The sequence below is a fragment of the Oncorhynchus nerka genome, linkage group LG28 (assembly GCF_034236695.1).
Source record: "Oncorhynchus nerka isolate Pitt River linkage group LG28, Oner_Uvic_2.0, whole genome shotgun sequence".
Lineage (NCBI taxonomy): Eukaryota > Metazoa > Chordata > Actinopteri > Salmoniformes > Salmonidae > Oncorhynchus > Oncorhynchus nerka.
The window spans coordinates 28,341,218-28,361,468 of NC_088423.1; the positions used below are offsets into that span (position 1 = coordinate 28,341,218).

Here is a 20,251-nt window from a genome sequence, read left to right on the forward strand (position 1 = left end):
CCGTGTGGTTCTGGTTTTAATGCAAAGCACTTAACCTTTACTTGAAAGAAGGTAATATACATCCTGGAATTACAGATAATAAAGATACATCATAAGCTAAATCATTTCACGATGGATTGATATCCTTTTTTCTCCATTCGCACAGGCCCCAGAGTAGTGCGAAATGTTCTACAGTTTGTTAGGAAGAAAACGGTAAGAAGCAGACCTAAAACTTGTCCAGGCATCTTTACTTAGTATGATACACTGTAAAAAATGTTCTATATTATTAAGCAGTAGTCCATGTCGTTAACCTCCTCAAAAACAAAAAAATTGTAAGGAACTCGAGTTTCTTTTTCATGGTTGTCCTCCAACTATGTAGTTCAACTGCAATGCATATATCATAAATGCATGTAAGGGAAACAAAAGTTCAAAATAGTTCTACAAGCAAAGGATCCACAATCCCAGCATGGCTGAAACTATATGTGGCCGTTCTTCTGTTACCGCTACTATTCTTTTACACAAAAACAAATTAAGGTACCGTTGTCTTTTCTGCAACAGGTGCATCTGCAATCCCTTCTCATGCCAAACACCTCCAACTAAAGAAGGTTAAAACGCTGGTTGCCCTTTAAAATCTGCTGAATGAATGAATCTCGTCTACTTTTCTATCCTGGGTGGTTGGTGAGAAACACTTTTCATAACAGGGAATGATCATAAACTCTGCATGAGAAAAGGAAAAGGTTTTACAGCTAAGAAAGTTGTCTGTCTTTTAATCAAGCCATAAACGACAGATCTTCTCCTCAGTTACGTTAGTAGGGGGAAAGCCACTGGTATTATTAGTCACATATACTCCAATTCTAAAATAAACTAATTTAACGATCTTCTAGCTCAAATCCCAACAGCTTCAGCTGACGCTGTCCTTTCTTTCCTCTTCTTCCCGACAAGACCCGGAGGTTAGCCAGCCGGTCCATCGGGTGTCAGGGAGGCGGCTCTAATTTTATATACGTTTCAACAATTCTCTCGTCTGAAAAAAGGAAGGACACTAACAGCAGTTGACAACTGAAAAGTATTAATTGGTTGGTGATGCACGGAGTTGATAGTTGAGCTGAGATTGGGGGTAGGTGTTGATCAGACTGAGTACATGTTCTTGGTGGTGGAACCACTCTTGCTAGACGTGTCGTCATGTGACTGGTAGCCAATCAGGAGCTTGATGGGGATACTCAGGCGCTCTTTATACTGTTGTCTGGAGAGAGATGAGTGAGATCATATTGAATAGGTTCTCAGTACGGTCTTACATGCATTGTCTCTACTTAGTGGGCAACTAGAAACAGAGCAGTACTGTTAGTCTCAGAACCGATGGCATTTCTGCCAACTACACACTTTTTGCACTCCCGGGTTAACTTAAAAGAAAACCTTTTCATCTGAAAAGTTTCACACATGAATAACATACATATATGATTATCTGAACTTTTTCAATTCACATAATATACAGAATCTGCTTATGTGCCAAATGAAATGTGTAATTGGTGGATAAAAGAGTGTGCGCACGAGAGACTCAATTGGGTTTTCTCAACTCCTCACGTTCTTTCCTCACCTCCTTTTGAAAAAGGTCAATGGTAAGCGAGGAAACGTAGAAACCAATGCGCGCGTATGAAATTAAGCAAATTCCGTTTACAGGGGTGCAATCCCAAAATACATGTGTAAAGTGGTAAAAAGAATTTAGCTAGTTGTGCTAGACATTTTTTGATAAAACAATAAGCAGCATATTGTTTTTAATCAATGTGTGCACGCTTTTCTCCTTCTAGAGAACTGTGGTTTCAAAGGGTGTGTGGCTGATTTCAAAACTCTTTGATACACCTGAGCATCCTCTACTGGAGAAAGGCATTCGAGGAAGAAAATCCTCTTCACTTATTAACAAAGTGAACACTTATCGGTTTCCAAGTCACAGAGGAGTGGAGGAAAGGACAGACTTTTGCCCAATTGACAAAAGGCCAGAGAGATGACCTACCCTATTGTCACGATGGCTTCCTTGTTCTGACAGTTTCCGGTCCAGATGGATATTTTATCTCCCTTGGGTCGGATGTTGACCACCGCTCCACACACATCTTCACTGGCCTCGTCAAACGACTCACCGATTAAACACAACAGCTACAACACACACACACAGTACATGATATTATGGAATTAATAAAATGTTATTTACGTGTTAAATTGCCCTCTAGCAATCCATTCCATACATTAGATTATTTGACAGTTCCAGCAGGGTTGTGTTCATCAGGTACCATATGGAAGAAAATTGACTGACTGGACCATCCCAAAATATTTTTGTGTGTCCTAATGAACTACTCCAAACTCAGAGCCGTATTCGTCAGGGCACACAACGGGAAACATTTAGCAATGAAAATGAGCTTTCAGTTCAGGTAGTCCACCCTTGTTTCAGTCCCATTTTCTTCCATTTGGTGTCTAAGAACAGGACCCAGGTTTAAGAATAATGATGCTGACCGTCTCCATCCAGTAGCGGTCGAGGTCGATTTGTCTCTGCTGTTTGCTGAGGGTCATCAGCCACCTCCCACCCAGCTTGTTCTTGTCATCCTCCCACATTGGCTTCACCCCATCCTGAAACACAAAGAGAGCAGTAGGGGAACGTTAGGTAACTTGACCCCAATCTACATTCTGAGCAGGGTTTCCATTAGCCGGCAAATTTTGAGACATGTCTTACCTTGCCTTAAAGTAGCCTATAAGCAAAATCAGAGTTAGAGATCATAAAAGGAAATCAGTCGAATGAAATAAATTCATTAGGCCCTAATCTATGGATTTCAAATGACTGGGAATACAGATAAGCATCCGTTGGTCATAGATACCTTTAAAAAAGGTAGGGACATGGTTCAGAAAACCAGTCAGTATCTGGTGTGACCATTTGCCTCGTGTCCGACTCATCTCCTTTGCATAGAGCTGATCAGGCTGTTGATTGTGGCCCGTGGAATGTTGTCCCACTCGTCAATGGCGGTGCGAAGTTGCTGGATATTGGCAGGAACTGGAACACGCTGTCGTACACGTCGATCCAAGCATCCCAAACATGCTCGATGGGTGACATGTCTGGTGGAGTATGCAGGCCATAGAAGAACGGGGCCATTTTCAGCAACCAGAAATTGTGTACAGACCCTTGCGACATGGAGCCATGCATTATCATGCTGAAACATGAGGTGATGATGGCGGCGGAATGGCACGACAATGGGCCTCAGGATCTCGTCACAGTTTCTCCGTGCATTCAAATTGCCATCGATAAAATGCAATTGTTTGCTATCCGTAGCTTATGCCCGCCCATACCATAACCCCATCGCCACCATGGGGCACTCTGTTCACAACGTTGACATCAGCAAACCGCTCGTCCACACGACACCATACACGCTGTCTGCCAAATGCCTGGTACAATTGAAACCGGGATTCATCCGTAAAGAGCACACTTCTCCAGCATGCCAGTGGTCATCGAAGGTGAGCATTTGCCCACTGAAGTCTGTTATGACGCCAAACTGCAGTCAGGTCAAGACCCTGGTGAGGACAACGAGCAAGCAGATCATCCCTGAGACGATTTCTGACAGTTTGAGCAGCAATTCTTCAGTTGTCTCAATTTGAGACGTCTGTGGCATTGTGTTGTGACAAAACTGCACATTTAAGAGTGGCCTTTTAATGTCCCTAGCATAAGGTGCACGTGTGTAATGATCATGCTGTTTAAATCAGCTTCTTGATATGCCACACCTGTCAGGTGGATGGATTATTTTGGCAAAGGAGAAATGCTCACTTACAGTGATGTAAATACATTATGTGCACCAAATTTGAGCGAAATAAGATTTTTGTGCATATGGAACATTTTTGGGATCTTTTGTTTCAGCTCATGTAACATGAGACCAACACTTTACATGTTGCGTTTATACTTTTGTTCATTGTGTATTATCATTCGCAATGGATGTAAAAAACAAACACTTTCCTTCATGTCTGCGCAGCAGGCCAGGTACTTCTATGCGTGCTCAGGCACACACACTCCCTCAACATTATCAGGACAGAGAAACCAGGCATGCTCATTGCTCACATGGAGCACTCCAAATAAAAGACGATGAAAAAAAATTGCATTAATGATGGTTATGAAATAAACCAAAACTTGTTTCTCACAAGTGTAGCCGGTTGTGAACTCCGCAAATAACGTTTCCACTGAGAATGAGAACGGCAAATGACTAATACATGCATTAAAATAAATGTAACCAAAATGGGGATTAATAGTCGCTTTTACTACTGGTGACATATGAAATGGGTCATTTTTATAATATTTTTTAATCATCTAAGTGCAAACAATTCACACAATGAATGCACAAGTATTGGCAGGAGATAGCTGAGCCATTCTGGAAAGGCTCGTCTATATCTTTGCCACACACCCCTCCCCTTCTTGTCTCAATTTTTAATTATACTCAAGACACATTCTCTTCACACATATTTTAGATGCTTTTCACTGACAGCCCAGCTCAATAAGCAACTAGGCCTATTGCCACGCGCACTGCCCAAACGGCGGGCTTCCCAAATAGGCATAGGCCTACGAGCTTGTGATTTGAAAGAATCCACAGCAAATTTTTTTACAAGAAGCTAATGATCCTCGATTCCTCTGTGGCTAAGTTCTGCTTTCTGGTGAAGTATGTGGAATGATTTTTAAATAATTCTGTATAGACAGGAGAAATTAAATAATTTTGGCAAATGTATTTCCATTTTTTCCCCTATTAGACCCACCACTATGCCATTTCTCTCCTGTTCTACTGGTTTTCATAGCAACTTTCTTTCATTGTCCAGAAGCCAAAGGCACAATCCTAGTCACATTAGCAACACATCTTAGTTGTTGCATCTTTAGACATTTACATTTACATTTAAGTCATTTAGCAGACGCTCTTATCCAGAGCGACTTACAAATTGACCCCCCCCCCCCTCAGTTTTCCGTCTCTGTCACAAATGGATCCACTATCAGGTGCGCTGTTAATAATGGTGTTTTCCCAGGTGTGCTGTTTTGCCAAATTGTATTTTGGGAAATGTTTGAAAATAACGTTTTATTGGCTGCTTCATTACATGAGTTGCATGTTCTGTTAAGATGCATTACCATAATCTAAATTTGAATGATGTCATTCTGATCACCTAATGGGTTATGCACCCAACGCATATGGGCCCAGTACATTTCTCAAAATGGCCTGTAAATTAAAATCTTCCCGGACATATTGTCCGGCGCCACATTTTCTTAATGGAAACCCTGATCCTGGGCCCTTATTCATAGTGTCTTAAAGTAGAAGTGCCGATCCAGGATCAGTTTTGCCTATCAGATCATAATAAGATTTAAATGGACAGGAGAAACCTGATCCTAGATCAACACTCCTACTCTGAGATGGTTTATGCATACGGACCCTGATGTTTTCATTTAACAGAACAGCAAGTCCTCTGAAGGGATACGGTTTGTTTCAGAAGTGAACTTACCTTAAATAAGCAGTAGTCACAGCCGAAGCCCAACTTGCTGGGCTGCTGTATGTGGTTATATAATCTACAACACAAAACCAAGAGGCACACTTAAACAAAGGCCCACATGCAACAATATTAGACACCACGAATATAAATATCAATGTCCTGTTCCATGTTATTCTCCATCATTTATATTTGGAGACAACTAATGACTCATTTGGGCTCCTGAGTGGCGCGCCGGTTTAAGGCACTGCATCTCAGTGCTAGAGGCGTCACTACAGAGCCTGGTTCAATTCCATGCTGTAACACAACCGGCCGTGATTGGGAGTCCCACAGGGCGGCGCACAATTGCACCAGGGACGTCCGGGTTAGGCCGTTATTGTAAAAAAAAAAAAATTAAGTTCTTAACTGACTTGCCTAGTAAAATAAAGGTTTTATATATATATATATAAAAAATAAATGAGAAACAGATAGCAATGCAATGCATAGAACTGCCAGTCCTTTACTCCACATAGACACTTGTATCAATTCTGTACAACGCACTCTGTCATGGTTACGTCATAGCGTGGAGAGGAGAAAGAGAATAAGGAGAAGAGAAAGAGGACGAGTACTCACGCCCAGAAGTCTTCCACTGTGTCAAACTTTGCGATGAGACGAAGGTTCTCTGTCCAGCTTTTGCTCTTGTCGTTTTTGAAATACCACAGGGCCCATCTGAGGAGAGAAGACTCAGTCAGAGATTCCCTATCGTGCTCCCCAGTACCCACAGACAGAACAGGTTGGACGTTTACTGTCATGAATCAGCAGTCATGACAGAGACCTGATTGCAGTAAAATTCCATGTGAATGTTGAGTAACCGGGATCTCCTCTTATGCACTCTGGACATGCGTTGGTAGTACCTAACTCGTTAATGACCATCAGGTAGCTAATGGGCTAGTACTCAGTGCTCAATTGTCCCTCTAACCACTCTGACAATGCAACTGCATTCAAAAACCCAACCTCACCATGATTGAACAATTTGAAGAAAATAGTTCAACAACTGTTTGAAACTTAGTGGAAAATATGGTGTTGTAGATGTTGTTTCAAAGCCTAACAACGAAATGGACAGCTTTCAAAGATTGATTCATTAAAAACTCATATTAGAGTTTATGCATACACATAGCTCAGACATTTATACAGTGCATTTGGAAAGTATTCATACCCATTTACTTTTTCTACATTGTTACGTTGCAACCTTGTTCTAAAATTGATTAAAATATATATTTGTCTTATCAATCTACACATAATAACAAAGCAAAAACCGTTTTTTAGAAACTCAGCAATTCAGTTTTTAGAAATTAAAAGTTAACTGGACGTAGCCATTCCTCTAGTGCAGTGGTCCCCAAACTTTTTATAGTCCCGTACTACCCCTTCAAACATTCAACCTCCAGCTGTGTACCCCCTCAAGCACCGGGGTCAGCGCACTCTCATATGTTGTTTTTTACCATCATTGTAAGCCTGCCACACACACGGTACACAATACATTTATTAAACATACGAAAGACTGAGTTTTTGTCACAACCCGGCTCGTGGGAAGTGACAAAGAGCTCTTACAGGACCAGGGCACAAATAATAATATAATATTAATCAATAATTGTGCTCTTTATTTAGCCATCTTATATACAAAACCTTATTTCTTCATAAAACATGGTGAATAACTCACCACAGGTTAATTAGAAGGGTGTGCTTTAAAGGATGCACATAACTCAGCAATGTTGGGTTGTATTGGAGAGTCTCAGTCTTAAATAATTTTCCACACAGTCTGTGCCTGTATTTAGTTATCATGCTAGTGAGGGCCAAGAATCTACTCTCACATAGGTATGTGGTTGCAAAGGGCATCAGTGTCTTAACAGCACGATTTGCCAAGGCAGGATACTCTGACTGCAGCCCAATCCAGAAATCTGGCAGTGGCTTCTGATTAAATTCTATTTTCACAGAATCGCTTGTTGCAATTTCGATGAGCCTCTCTTGTTCAGATATCGGTAAGTGGACTGGAGGCAGAACATGAAAAGGATAACGAATCCAGTTGTTTCTGTCATCCGTTTCGGGAAAGTACCTGCGTACTTTCAGGGGCGGCCAGTAGCCTAGTGGTTAGAGCTTTGGGCCAGTAACCGAAAGGTTGCTAGATTGAATCCCTGAGCGGACAAGGTAAAAATCTGTCGTTTTGCCCCTGAACAAAGCAGTTAAACCACCGTTCCTAGGCCGTCATTGTAAATAAGAATTTGTTCTTAACTTCTTTGGGATAGGGGGCAGCATTTTCACTTTTGGATGAATAGCGTGCCCAGAGTGAACTGCCTCCTACTCAGTCCCAGATGCGAATATATGCATATTATTATTAATATTGGATAGAATACACTGAAGTTTCTAAAACTGTTTGAATGATGTCTGTGAGTATAACAGAACTTATATGGCAGGCAAAAACCTGAGAAAAAATCCAAACAGGAAGTGGGAAATCTGAGGTTTGTAGTTTTTGAACTCACCCCTATCGAATACACAGTGGGATATGGGTTATTTTGCACTACCTAAGGCTTCCACTAGATGTCAACCGTCTTCAGAACGTTGTTTCAGGCTTCTCATGTGAAGGGGGGAGGGATGGGAGCTGTTTGACTAAGGGGTCTGCCTGCAGCCTCGTTCTCAGTCACAAGCTTTCACATGAGAGGTAGCTCTCGTTCCATTGCTTTTCTACAGACAATGGAATTCTCCGGTTGGAACATTATTGAACTTTAATGATAAAAACATCCTAAAGATTGATTCTATACTTAGTTTGACAAGTTTCTTCGACCTGTAATATACCTTTTGAACTTTTCGTCCAACTGGACCAGATCGCGCTTTTGGAAACGCCCTAACAAAAGAAGCCATTGGACATAAATGTACATAAATAATGGACATTATCGAACAAAACAAGCATTTGTGGAACTGCGATTCCTGGGAGTGCATTCTGATGAAGATCATCAAAGGTAAGTGAATATTTATAATGCTATTTATGAATAATGTTGACTCCCCAACATGGCGGATATTTCTCTGGCTGGTTTGGGCTCTGAGCGCCGCTCTCAGATTATGCTTTATCCGTAAAGTTTTTTTGAAATCTGACACAACGGTTGCATTAAGGAGAAGAAGTTTATCTAAAGTTTCATGCATAACACTTGAATTTTCATCAACATTTATAATGAGTATTTCTGTGAATTCATGTGGCTCTCTGCAATATCACTTCATGTTTTGGAACTACTGAACGTAACACGCCAATGTAAAATAAGATTTTTAGATATAAATATGAACTTTACCAAACAAAACATACATGTATTGTGTAACATGAAGTCCTTTGAGCGTCATCTGATGAAGATCAAAGGTTAGTGATTAATTTTCTCTCTATTTGTGCTTTTTGTGACTCCTCTCTTTGGCTGGAAAAATGGCTGGGTTTTTCTGTGAGTTGGTGGTGATTTATGAGAAGATTTCTGTTGATTTGTATTTGGCGCCCTGCAATTTCATTGGCGAGTAACTGACTGGCCTAGTTAAATTGATTTTATTGATGTATGATATTAAGTTAAAATAAGTGTTCATTCAGTATTGTTTTAATTGTCATTATTACATTTTTTAAATATATTTTTTGTTTTAATTGCCGATTAATCGGTATTGGCTTTTTTTGGGAGGGGTTCTCCAATAATCGGTACCGGCGCTGAAAAATCATAAATCGGTCGACCTCTACTCTGAATAGTTGAAATGACATTTTGGGGAAGCCCAGCAGTGTTAAAGTTGAATCATTCACGGGCCATGCCCAGAGTGCCAACCATTCTGGTTGAGGAAATCTCCCGGCGCGCCACTGCTGACGCAGAGGGAAGGGCCATAGTAGTTGAGTGATATCCGCTAGCCAGTGTTTCTCTGTCCAATGTGGTGCTATTAGTATGAGAGAGAGACCCTTCTCCTGCACTTTGGCTAAAGGTGGGCGAAATCAGGGCCAGTGGGAGGGGGATGCTTCCAGGATGACCCGTGGCCACTTGTGCGCCAACGTGTCCAAAACATTAATGCTAGGGACACTGCAAGGAGTTCCGGGCAGTTTGTGTGAGCAGAACATTAATGGGGTCCCCACACCCCTCTGACCGTTCTGCCCTTGTGGGTTGCACCCCAACCTGAGAGAGACGCTTCTCTGGATAAAACAGTGCACATCTTGGCACCCTGTGACAAAAATGTTGGGTGTCTCCAGGAATGCAGTGCTACCATGCAATCTATAGAATGTGTACACAGTGATGGTTATAACGTAATGAGCTCAGACCTAGAGAAGAGATCCAGCATTGAAACCCTCTCATATTCAAGCATCCTAATGGGATGACTAGTAAAGCTGATGCCATCAAACCTAGCAGCCTCAGGCATGTTTTGAAGGAAACCAGGTTCCCTCTGCGAAACAGTACTAGGCAATTCTGGAATGCTCTTATACAGGGTTAAACCTAGAAAAGAGATTGTCTCTGACCGTGTCAGCGTGCATGCACCTTCCAGGGGATCTTAAAAGGTTAAGTGGGGTCGACCTGCGTGTGGCGAGGCACAGGGCTGTGTCTTCCTGGGCAGACAGAGCTGGAGGGCTTCACCCTTCCTCATTTTCTCCTTGCACCGTTTCTGCATCATCTCGACTGTGGGACCGAAAAGGCATGCCCAATCCCTTCCATGCCAACACAGGCTAACACCGACACACCTTGGACAGGGTTCTCGGCGGAGAAAGGTGTACTCCAGTCACAGGTAACCTCTTCCAGACATTCTGGGAAGACTGGTACTAATTGCCCGTTCGGCTTTGGGTATCCTCTTACCCTCGTAGCGGGATGTGGTGGTTTCCGCTACTGCATTAGACCAGGAAATCACCGGTTTATCTGAGAGTTCACACACATCCTGCAGGTCCACACCGAGAGCTGGTGGGGATGGTTCCCTGCCTGCGTGTTCAGTTTCAGATTCCCCAGCAGGAGGTTTGGTGGCCTGAGGAGATGGAGTCTGTTTCCGTCAGATGATTCCAAAAGGAAACTGCCGGGAAAACCCTATGTTGTCTCCAATCAGGAAGCCCGGCAGGGAGGTCGCAAGGTTGTTGCTGGAGTCCTCCAAAAGCGGGGCAATGTCTTCGAGCTGGTCGCCCCAGCCAGCTAGCAGTCGCTTCTGGATACCCTGTGGGGATATCCATGGCCTCCGATGAGCCATCGGGGATGCCAGACCCCATGTTAGGGTCCTGTTGACTCAGGCTAGCTTGGTGTGCTAGCCTGCGACAGAAGCTCTTCACGGTGAAGGGGGCAAAATGTGGACTGGAGCCAGGGGAGGCTAACACTTTTTGGGCATGTTGCAGTCCAAGGCAAGCGGAGCACACAGTGTCTTTGGCCGATATCTTGTTTCCACAGGAGAAGAGTCATCTGCTCGTTTGGGGTGGGTGATGCTTTTCTCGCCATAGCTGGAATGCTATGTTTTTAGCTGTCAGAAAATTATTAGCGTGGTAGGCTAGTCCGATAACCCACTAATCACTAGGGATCTCCGACGGTGGCACTCGGTGAAAAGAAAAGATAGCTTGGTGTAGCTAGTAAAAAAAAGAGAAAATGGTCATAGTTAAACCACAAAAGCTAGCTAGCTAACGACCAGTCACTGTTTGGATACAGCTAACTTGGTCGTGAACGAGTTAGCTGTGTTACAGCTGTAGCCGTTCCTCTCTCCAACTATGGTTAAGGAAATTGCCACCACCGCACAGTCCCGAGAATAGCCCCCGGTGAGTGAGTTGTAAGCTCTGTCTGTGCACAGTTAAGCTAATTTTGGAAAATGCAGTCATGTCGAGGTAAGCTTTCTGATGAAAAGCAAGATGAGGTGTGAATGACTCAAGACGCTGCGTCTAACCTTTTCTAGGGTAGGAGGGACACCCTTCCCCAACGCACACGTCTCGACATCCAGCCCTAGTGGTTAGAGCATTGCGCCAGTAACCGAAAGGTTGCTGGATCGAATCCCCGAGCTGACAAGGTAAAAATCTGTCATTCTGCCCCTGAGCAGGCAGTTAACCAACTGTTCCCCGAAGACGTGGACGTCGATTAAGGCAGCCTGCCGCACCTTTCTGATTCAGAGGGGTTGGGTTAAATGTAGAACACACATTTCAGCACAATACATTGTTGGACAACTGACTAGGTATCCCCCTTTCCCAATCATGGCTGGCATAGTGTAATAAAGGCTTCTGACGAATAGGCTGGGGTTATATCCAATAAGTTAAACACTGAAAAGAATACTAGAAAGAGAACAGAGCGCAAGCTTTTTTAGCGATTTTCTCAAATCATCAATAATGTTGAGAAACAAGACGACGTGTGCCATGACTCGTCTGGTGAACCAGGGTGAGGTCACAGAGAGACGCGTAAACAAACACTAATGTGTCACTTGAGGTAAAGTCTGTGGACTTATGGACTAGTAGGAATTACCTACACTAGGTAATTCCTACTGTAGTCATACAGTGTGTGTGTGTTGAGTGACTCCAGACTTCCTATCCCTGGTATCACCCTGAAAAACATAATAAACAGAAGGAAGAGATTTCACAAGGCAGTGTTTGGCCTTGTTTTTTCTCTGGTGCAGACACCCCAAGTAACATTCAGAGAGCTGTAAAGTAACAACACCAAAACCAATAGAAAATGAAATCCACTGGACTAAGATCGCATTTTCAAACAGGACAAAAGACCAGAACCATGGAGTTTTAAAGCATCATACTAGTCCAGAATCAGTGGCTAGGGAGGAACAGCTTCCACCTGAGAGGCAGGGACAAAACAGACAGAAAGGTCTAGAGTGTCTATCCTGAGGCTGTGCTCTATGTCAGCAGTTCTACCCAGCCTGCTGTACTGCCTACAGTAGTCTATGGCCTAGGGCCCTATTGAATAGACAGCCACTGGATGGGATGTGCTAGAAGAGACAAAAGTGGTGGTATCACAATGTCACATCTGTAGAGTGCAAGTATGATAAGCTTTGTTCTTCATCTAGGTTTAGGCTTAAAGCTAGCTGTGAGAATGTAAAGGGAAATATGGAAAAAACATTTTGGGAAGCACCAAAGCATTTAGTGAGCGTTGACCCTAGTATCCCAACTGGGTTGTGTTCATTTGGGCACACAATAACGTGTGTTAAGATGTTTTGTAACTGAAATCAAAACTTAATTTGACAAGCCCAGCTGTCCTTTTCCTTCTGTTTGGTGCCAATGCCTAATGAATAAACACAACCCTGGTGTCAACTATGAGCAGCAAGTGTGTTGTAATCAGCAGCCAGTTCTCAAAAAAAAAAAAAAAAAAAAAAGTAGAACTATTGTACCAAACAAGCACTGCTTCAAGCTGAAACATCTACAGGACCCACTTAGAGTGCATTCGTTAAGTATTCAGACCCCTTGACCTTTTCCACATTTTTTAAAATCATCATCAATATACACTCAATACCGCATAATGACAAATCAAAAACAGATTTTTATAAATGTTTGCAAATTTATATATATATTTTTTAAAAAATCAAATTGGTGTGCTGCATTGTCCTGATGGATGTCCTTCTGGGAAGGTTCTCCCATCTTTCCCCTTTCCCTCAATCCTGACTAGACTCCCAGTCCCTGCCGCTCATCCCCACAGCATGATCATGCCATCTGCTCAGAGGCCAGGTTTCCTCCAGATGTGACCATTCAGGCCAAAGAGTTCCATCTTGGTTTCATCAGACCAGAGAATCTTGTTTCATGGTCTGAGAGTCCTCCCAAACACCACCATGTGCCTTTTACTGGCCCTTCTCACTCTACCATAAAGGCCTGATTGATGGTGTGCTGCAGTGATGGATGTCCTTCTGGAAGGTTCTCCCATCTCCCCAGAGGAACTCTGGAGCTCTGTCAGAGGGACCATCGGGTTCTTGGTTACCTCTAACCAAGGAAGAGCTCTAGGAAGAGTCTCGGAGTTTCCAAACTTCTTCCATTTAAGAATGATGGAGGGCACTGTGTTCTTGGGGACATTTTTAGTACCCTTCCCCAGATCTGTGCCTCAACACAATCCCGTCTCAGAGCACTACACTCAATTTATTCGACCTCATGGCTTGGTTTTTGCTCTGACAGGCACTATCGACTGTGGGACCTTATATAGACAGATGCGTGCTTTTCCAAAATCATGTCCAAATAATTGAATTTACCACAGGCAGACTCCAATCAAGTTGTAGAAACATCTCAAGGATGATCAATTTCTAAAAATGTGTTGTCGTTTGGTCAGTATGGGGTATTGTGTGTAGGTTGATGAGGAAAAACATTTATTTCATCCATTTTGAAATAAGGCTGTAAGGTAACAAAATGTGGAAAAGACTAAAGGTTCTGAATACTTTCCGAATTACCTGTAAGTCATGTATGCTTAACACAGCTACTGTACACCATCTGGGTCAGAGAGAAAGTCTCAGCTACTTGCTGTAGTGTGTCACGGGATACAGTGGCAGACTATGCAGTTTCTCTGCGTATTAACCTATGGTGAATAATATGGCAATCACTAACAGAGTAGATTCAATTAGGACACATTCTATCTCTTCTAGTTCTATCTGTTATGCTATATCAACCTGTTATTCTGCAAAGTAATAAGCTTATGTTTCAGGCTACCTTTGGCACTGATTGTTGCATGTGCTGATTACCACAAGAATTTGTCTCCCTGGAAAAGGCACTAATTGTAATGCCTAAACAGAGACATACAGACTAGAGGTCGACCTATTAATCGGAATGGACGATTAATTAGGGCCGATTTCAAGTTTTCATAACAATCGGAAATCTGTATTTTTGGACACCGATTTTTCTCTCTTTCTTACACCTTTATTTAATCTTTATTTAACTAGGCAAGTCAGTTCAGAACACATTCTTATTTTCAATGACGGCCTAGGAACGGTGGGTTAACTGCCTTGTTCAGGGGCAGAACGACAGATTTTCACCTTGTCAGCTCGGGGGGGATCTAATCTTGCAACCTTACAGTTAACTTGTCCAACACAATAACGACCTGCCTCTCTCTCGTCGCACTCCACATGGAGCCTGTTACACGAATGCAGTGAGCCAAGGTAAGTTGCTAGCTAGTTAAACTTATCTTATAAAAAACAATCAATCATAATCACTAGTTAACTACACCTGGTTGATGATATTACTAGATATTATCTAGCGTGTCCTGCGTTGCATATAATCTGACTGAGCATACAAGCATCTAAGTATCTGACTGAGCGGAGGTAGGCAGAAGCAGGCGCGTAAACATTCATTCAAACAGCACTTTGGGGTGTTTTGCAGGTCTTCGTTGTGCGTCAAGCATTGCGCTGTTTATGACTTCAAGCCTATCAACTCCCGAGATGAGGCTGGTGTAACCGAAGTGAAATGGCTAGCTAGTTAGCGCCTGCTAATAGCGTTTCAAACCTCACTCGCTCGGAGCCTTGGGGTGGTTGTTTCCCTTGCTCTGCATGGATAACGCTGCTTCGAGGGTGGCTGTTGTCGTTGTGTTTCTGGTTCGAGCCCAGGAAGGAGCGAGGAGAGGGACGGAAGCTATACTGTTACACTGGCAATACTAAAGTGCCTATAAGAACATCCAATAGTCAAAGGTTAATGAAATACAAATGGTATAGAGAGAAATAGTCCTATAATTCATACAATAACTACAACCTAAAACTTCTTACCTGGGAATATTGAAGACTCATGTTAAAAGTAACCACCAGCTTTCATATGTTCTCATGTTCTGAGCAAGGAACTTAAACGTTAGCTTTCTTACATAGCACGTGTTGCACTTTTACTTTCTTCTTCAACACTGTGTTTTTGCATTATATCAACCAAATTGAACACGTTTCATTATTTATTTGAGGCTAAATTGATTTTATTGATGTATTATATTAAGTTAAAATAAGTGTTCATTCAGAATTGTTGTAATTGTCATTATTACAAATAAATAATAAAAATAAAAACATTGGCCGATTAATCGGTAGCGGCTTTTTTGGTCCTCCAATAATCGGTATCGGCGTTGAAAAACCATAATCGGTCGACATCTAATACAGACAGAAGCGCACACACACACACAGTGGTGTCCATACTTATTTTGCAAGGGGTGTTTGATGTACTCCTGAGAACCAGCAACCACAGGTGGTGCAGTGAGGATAACTTCAGGTTGGGGCTCTTCTGTTTCAGGTGCATTCTGGATGGGATGACACCAAAAACATGAATCAATACAATATAAGCTGTTCGCAGGAAACCTGACAATAATAATATCCTTAGACCCATCCTGCCAATAGTTGTAAACATTTACAATCATAACAAAATCAAGGATAATCATGTATATTAACTACTTCTGATACTAGATCAATACTAAATGTGCAGGTATTCCATCCATGTCTGACTAGAATATACAATTTTGTTTCAAGCCAAACCTAGAATTTTAGATCCATGTCTGCCATTTCTACTACTGAATGATGCATACAATGACTCAACATGCCTACTGAATATCTACCAACATCTCTGTAGGAGTGGTGAAGATCTAGACTTTCACTATTGAAAGATGAAGAACAAGCTCCGACTGACACACTGCCCTAATTTGAGTGAGGAGACATTGGGTAGCTAGTCTGCTCAATGGCCTTACTGAAGAGCTCAGTGACTTTCAATGTGGCACCGTCATAGGATGCCATCTTTTCAACAATTCAGTTCGTTAAATTTCCACCCTGGTCAACTGTAAGTCCTGCAATGCACAATGACGCTGTAGGTGTGATGGAGGCATAAGATCATCATGCGCAATGTCATGTATCGCCATTGTACTCTGGAGCAGTGGAAATGTGTTCTCTGGAGTGATGAATTACGCGTCACCATCTGGCAGTCCGACAGACTAATCTGGGTTTGGCGGATGCAAGGATAATGCTACCTGTCTGAATTCATAGTGCCAACTGTAAAATTTGGTGGGAGAGGAACAATTTTCTGGGGCTGTTTTTTTTCATCGTTCAGGCTAGGCCCTGTAGTTCCAGTGATGGGAAATCTTAACGCTACAGCGTTTAATGACATTGTAAACGATTCTGTGCTTCCAACTTTGTCGCAACAGTTTGGGAAAGGCCCTTTCCCGTTTCAGCATCACAATGCCCCTGTGCAGGTAAATACAGAAATGTTTTGTTGAGATTGGTGTTGAAGAACTTGACTGGCCTGCACAAAGCCCTGACCTCAACCCTGTCTAACACCTTTGGGATGAATTGGAACGCCGACTGCGAGCCAGCCATAATAGTCCAACATCAGTGCCCGATCTCACCAATGCTCTTGTGGCTGAATGGAAGAAAGTCTTGGCAGACATTTTCAAACATTTAGTGGAAAGTCTTCCTAGAAGAGGTGAGACTTGTAGCAGCAAAGGAGGGTGGGAGAAGAGACTTATGGCAGCAAGGTGGGGGACTTCATATTAATGCCCATGATTTTGGAATGAGATGTTCGATGAACAAGTGTCCACATACGTTTGGTCTTGTAGTGTACTTCATTTGACTGGGAGGCTCACTCACTAATGTTATCTGGCTAAACCCCTTTCAAACACTAATGTTGGCATCTAGGTACCTAATTAATTAATGTCAGAGTATGTCGTATAGCTAACGTTAGTTAACATTAGCTAATTCAAATTAGGAACACCATTTAGCTAACGTTAGCTACCTAGCCTAGAAAGGAAGCTAATAATTAGCCAACTAGTTAGCTACATATATTCGAATAGTTAATGGTAGATCCGTTGCAAATGCATTACGATTGGCCCCAGAACAGGTAGTTAAATTTGGAAAAATCGTTCCGATTCAAATGGTCTAGGTAGCCCCATGGCCCCAGAGCAGGTAGTTACATTTGGAAAAATCCTTCCGATTCAAAATGGTCTAGGTAGCCCCATAGCAACTAGTTAGCAACTTAATGTAAAACTTAGCTAGCACAGGCAGCACGGACACACGTGTCCAGATGTCACCAGTTTGATTTGTGTAAATAAAACCGATCACAAATACGATCAATATATTTGAAAGGACAAAATCAAAATGATATGTATGATATATCAAATTATATTGAATTAAAGATCCAAGTGTGAACCACCGATGTCCAGTCCCTCCTTATGACCAATGCCACCCCCTAAATCCATCGCTAACGTTAGCATCCATTGCTGAGCATGTTGGAACCAGACACCCGAGGTTTCAGCTTCCGAAGCCAAATATTCAATTGAAACCGGGTATATTTAACTGTCATAAGATTAAACTTGATATAAAAACATGATTGGTTTATTTTTTGTCTTATGTGTCGTGTGGTACCACGAAATGTCCATATACCTCAATCTCGCTTACCGGCTCCGAAGTCGCCATCTTGCCTGTCAAAATTAACCTGTCCGTTCCGCGCTAGTGCGTCACGAACCACTAAAAAAATCTACGGAAACCGAGTAAGCCCACTATATCTGAGGGTATACTTTCCGCGCACAGGACTTGTAATCACTATTTATGGCCAATTATAACAACTCTTTCAATCGTCATTACAGACTGATAGGTAAATATGTCACTGTGTGACAAGGACATGTGTTGACTTCTGTTCACAAAAGAAAATTCCTGACATTTCGAGTAGGCCTACACGTATATCAGTAGTATTGCTATAGGTTGTGTCTGAAGAAAGACTATCTATTATATTGACCAGATTGATATTCAAGTGGCGGCTCTAACTAACAATGAAAATAAATGTCTTAAAAAATGGAAGGCAGTTGGCAGGCTTAATTATACCAGATATTTTAGAGAAAGGAGATGGGAATCCCGATGGACAAGAGTGGAAAAACGTATAACGCAGCAAACTGTCGACCAATCGTGTTCACGTCGTCAAACTGCTTCACGCGGTTGATAAACTAATCGCAGGCAATTCCTTCTCAAAGTCAGGGTATGAGTCTTGAAACGTGCCTATTTTCCTCGAAAGTAGATAATGTCACGATTCCAAAGCTGTACAATGTTACAGATAGCAAGTTAATTATCTCGCATATTGGAAAATAATTATATTGTTCTTCTTGTTGACGAAATTCATGCTAATGTTAGATTTTTGCTCTAGCGCCCAATTCACTCCTTGGAGGAGAGCTCGCCTTGTCCCAAAATAGCCCAGAATGCACCGCGCGGTCTTTTGGCGTAGCATGAGCAACGTCCACAATGGTTGTTAATACGACTCCAATTAATTTTCCTATCTCCTTAAAAATATCTCTGATTATACCTCACTGTCCGGAGCGGGCCGCTCTCGGGAGGGGGCAAGATCTAGATTTGAGTTAAAGAGAGGAATTAGGCAAGGTTGTCCTATCTCTCCGTACCTGTTTTTATTAATCACCCAACTTCTTGCAAATTCTTTAAATAATAGTCCTGTACAAGGTATTTCCATAGCTGGTAAAGAAATTATTATAAGCCAGCTGGCTGACGATACTACACTTTTTCTGAAAGACGCTAACCAAATTCCCATATCGATCAATGTGATTACAATCCTTTTCCAAAGCGTCTGGTCTATATCTTAACATTAAGAAATGTGAACTCATGGCTGTCAAAGATTGTGTGACACCTTCATATTATGGTATTCCAGTAAAAGAAGAACTTACATATTTAGGCATAACCATTACAAAGGATCAGAAGTCTAGAGGCTTACTAAATTAAAAAAAACAGAAGAAACTAAATCAATGGCTACAGAGGGACTTATCTTTTTAAAAGGTTGAGTCCTAATAACCAAGGCTGAAGGTATCTCTAGACTAACAATGGTGCTCTATCTTTATATCTTGACTGTAAAATAAGCAAGGAGATAGACCAGATGCTTTTCAACTTTCTTTGGAGAAACCGTACCCATTACATTAGGAAAACTGTTGTAATGAACACTTATGAGAATGGTGGACTGAATTTTCTGGATTTTACTACTTTAAATAATACTTTCCAGATCAATTGGATAAAACAATTCCTAAGAAGACCCACTTCTATCTGGAATTTTATTCCTCATCATGTCTTCTCTACTTTTGGTGGCCTTAACTTCATGTTGTTTTGCAATTATAATATTGACAAAGTTCCAGTGAAACTTTCTGCTTTTCATCGGCAGGTTTTCTTGTCATGGTCCTTAATTTATAAACACAATTTTTCTCCACACAGATATTATATATGGAATAATCGGGATATATTGTATAAAAATACCCCTCTGTTTTTAGAATATTGGTTCAGAAATAATATCCTATTGGTGAGCCAACTGGTAAATGCAGAGGGTCTTTTACTCAGTTATAAAGAATTCTTATCACTTTACAAGGTCCCTGTAACACCTAAAGATTTTGCAATTGTTTTAGATGCCATTCCCTCAGCTGTTGCTATGTTATTCAGGAACATGTCAAGACCTGACCCTCAGAGCCTACCTTCTATTGACCCTGTTGACTCATCAGTAGGAAAGATTTGTTTCTCTTTTAGTCCATTCAACAACAGAGCGATACGATCCTTGTTTCAGCAGGATGTTGTATCTATACCTTATGTCATGCCTTATGGGAATGGATTTACTGATAATATCTGTTGGAAAAAAGTTTGGATGTTGCCACACACATACCTACTTGTTAACAAAATTGAGGAAGTTTCCTTTAAAATTATTCATAAATATTATCCTGCCAACCACTACATGAAGAAGTTTAAGGAAAACATCAACTCAAATTGCTCCTTTTGTAATGACCACCCAGAAACAGTTGTGCATCTTTTTTGGCATTGTATGCATGTAAGAAAACTGTGGCAAGACATCAGTAGGTTTATAATTGAACACATTTATGAAGATTTTACACTATTGTGG

At 41.7% G+C, this 20,251-nt stretch overlaps 1 protein-coding gene across 2 annotated transcripts; it reads right to left on the reverse strand.

Annotated features, from left to right (window-relative positions):
* Positions 1-17,878, reverse strand: LOC115113088 (eukaryotic translation initiation factor 4E-like). 2 transcript variants are annotated; one of them, XM_029640316.2, is made up of 7 exons: positions 17,776-17,878; positions 15,535-15,635; positions 6,076-6,171; positions 5,479-5,542; positions 2,479-2,592; positions 1,985-2,124; positions 1-1,219 (listed from the first exon to the last, which is right to left on the reverse strand). In XM_029640316.2, exons 1-7 carry the CDS (start codon positions 17,791-17,793, stop codon positions 1,105-1,107), a joined length of 648 nt encoding a protein of 215 aa, XP_029496176.1. In that variant the 5' UTR covers positions 17,794-17,878; the 3' UTR covers positions 1-1,104. The 2 variants fall into 2 exon arrangements, with proteins under 2 accessions (XP_029496176.1, XP_029496175.1); XM_029640315.2 differs by having other exon boundaries at positions 17,761-17,868.
* Between the last annotated feature and the right edge of the window lie 2,373 nt (positions 17,879-20,251).

Excerpts from the sequence above, each read along its gene's own strand:
- LOC115113088 (XM_029640315.2), bottom strand. The coding sequence starts at position 17,793 with ATGGCGACTTCGGAGCCGGTAAGCGAGATTGAG. Across the intron at positions 15,636-17,760 it reads AGCCGGTAAGCGAGATTGAG|AATGCACCTGAAACAGAAGA; the intron begins GTATATGGACAT and ends CATCCCATCCAG. Across the intron at positions 2,593-5,478 it reads GTGACTACTGCTTATTTAAG|GATGGGGTGAAGCCAATGTG; the intron begins GTAAGTTCACTT and ends TTTGTGTTTCAG.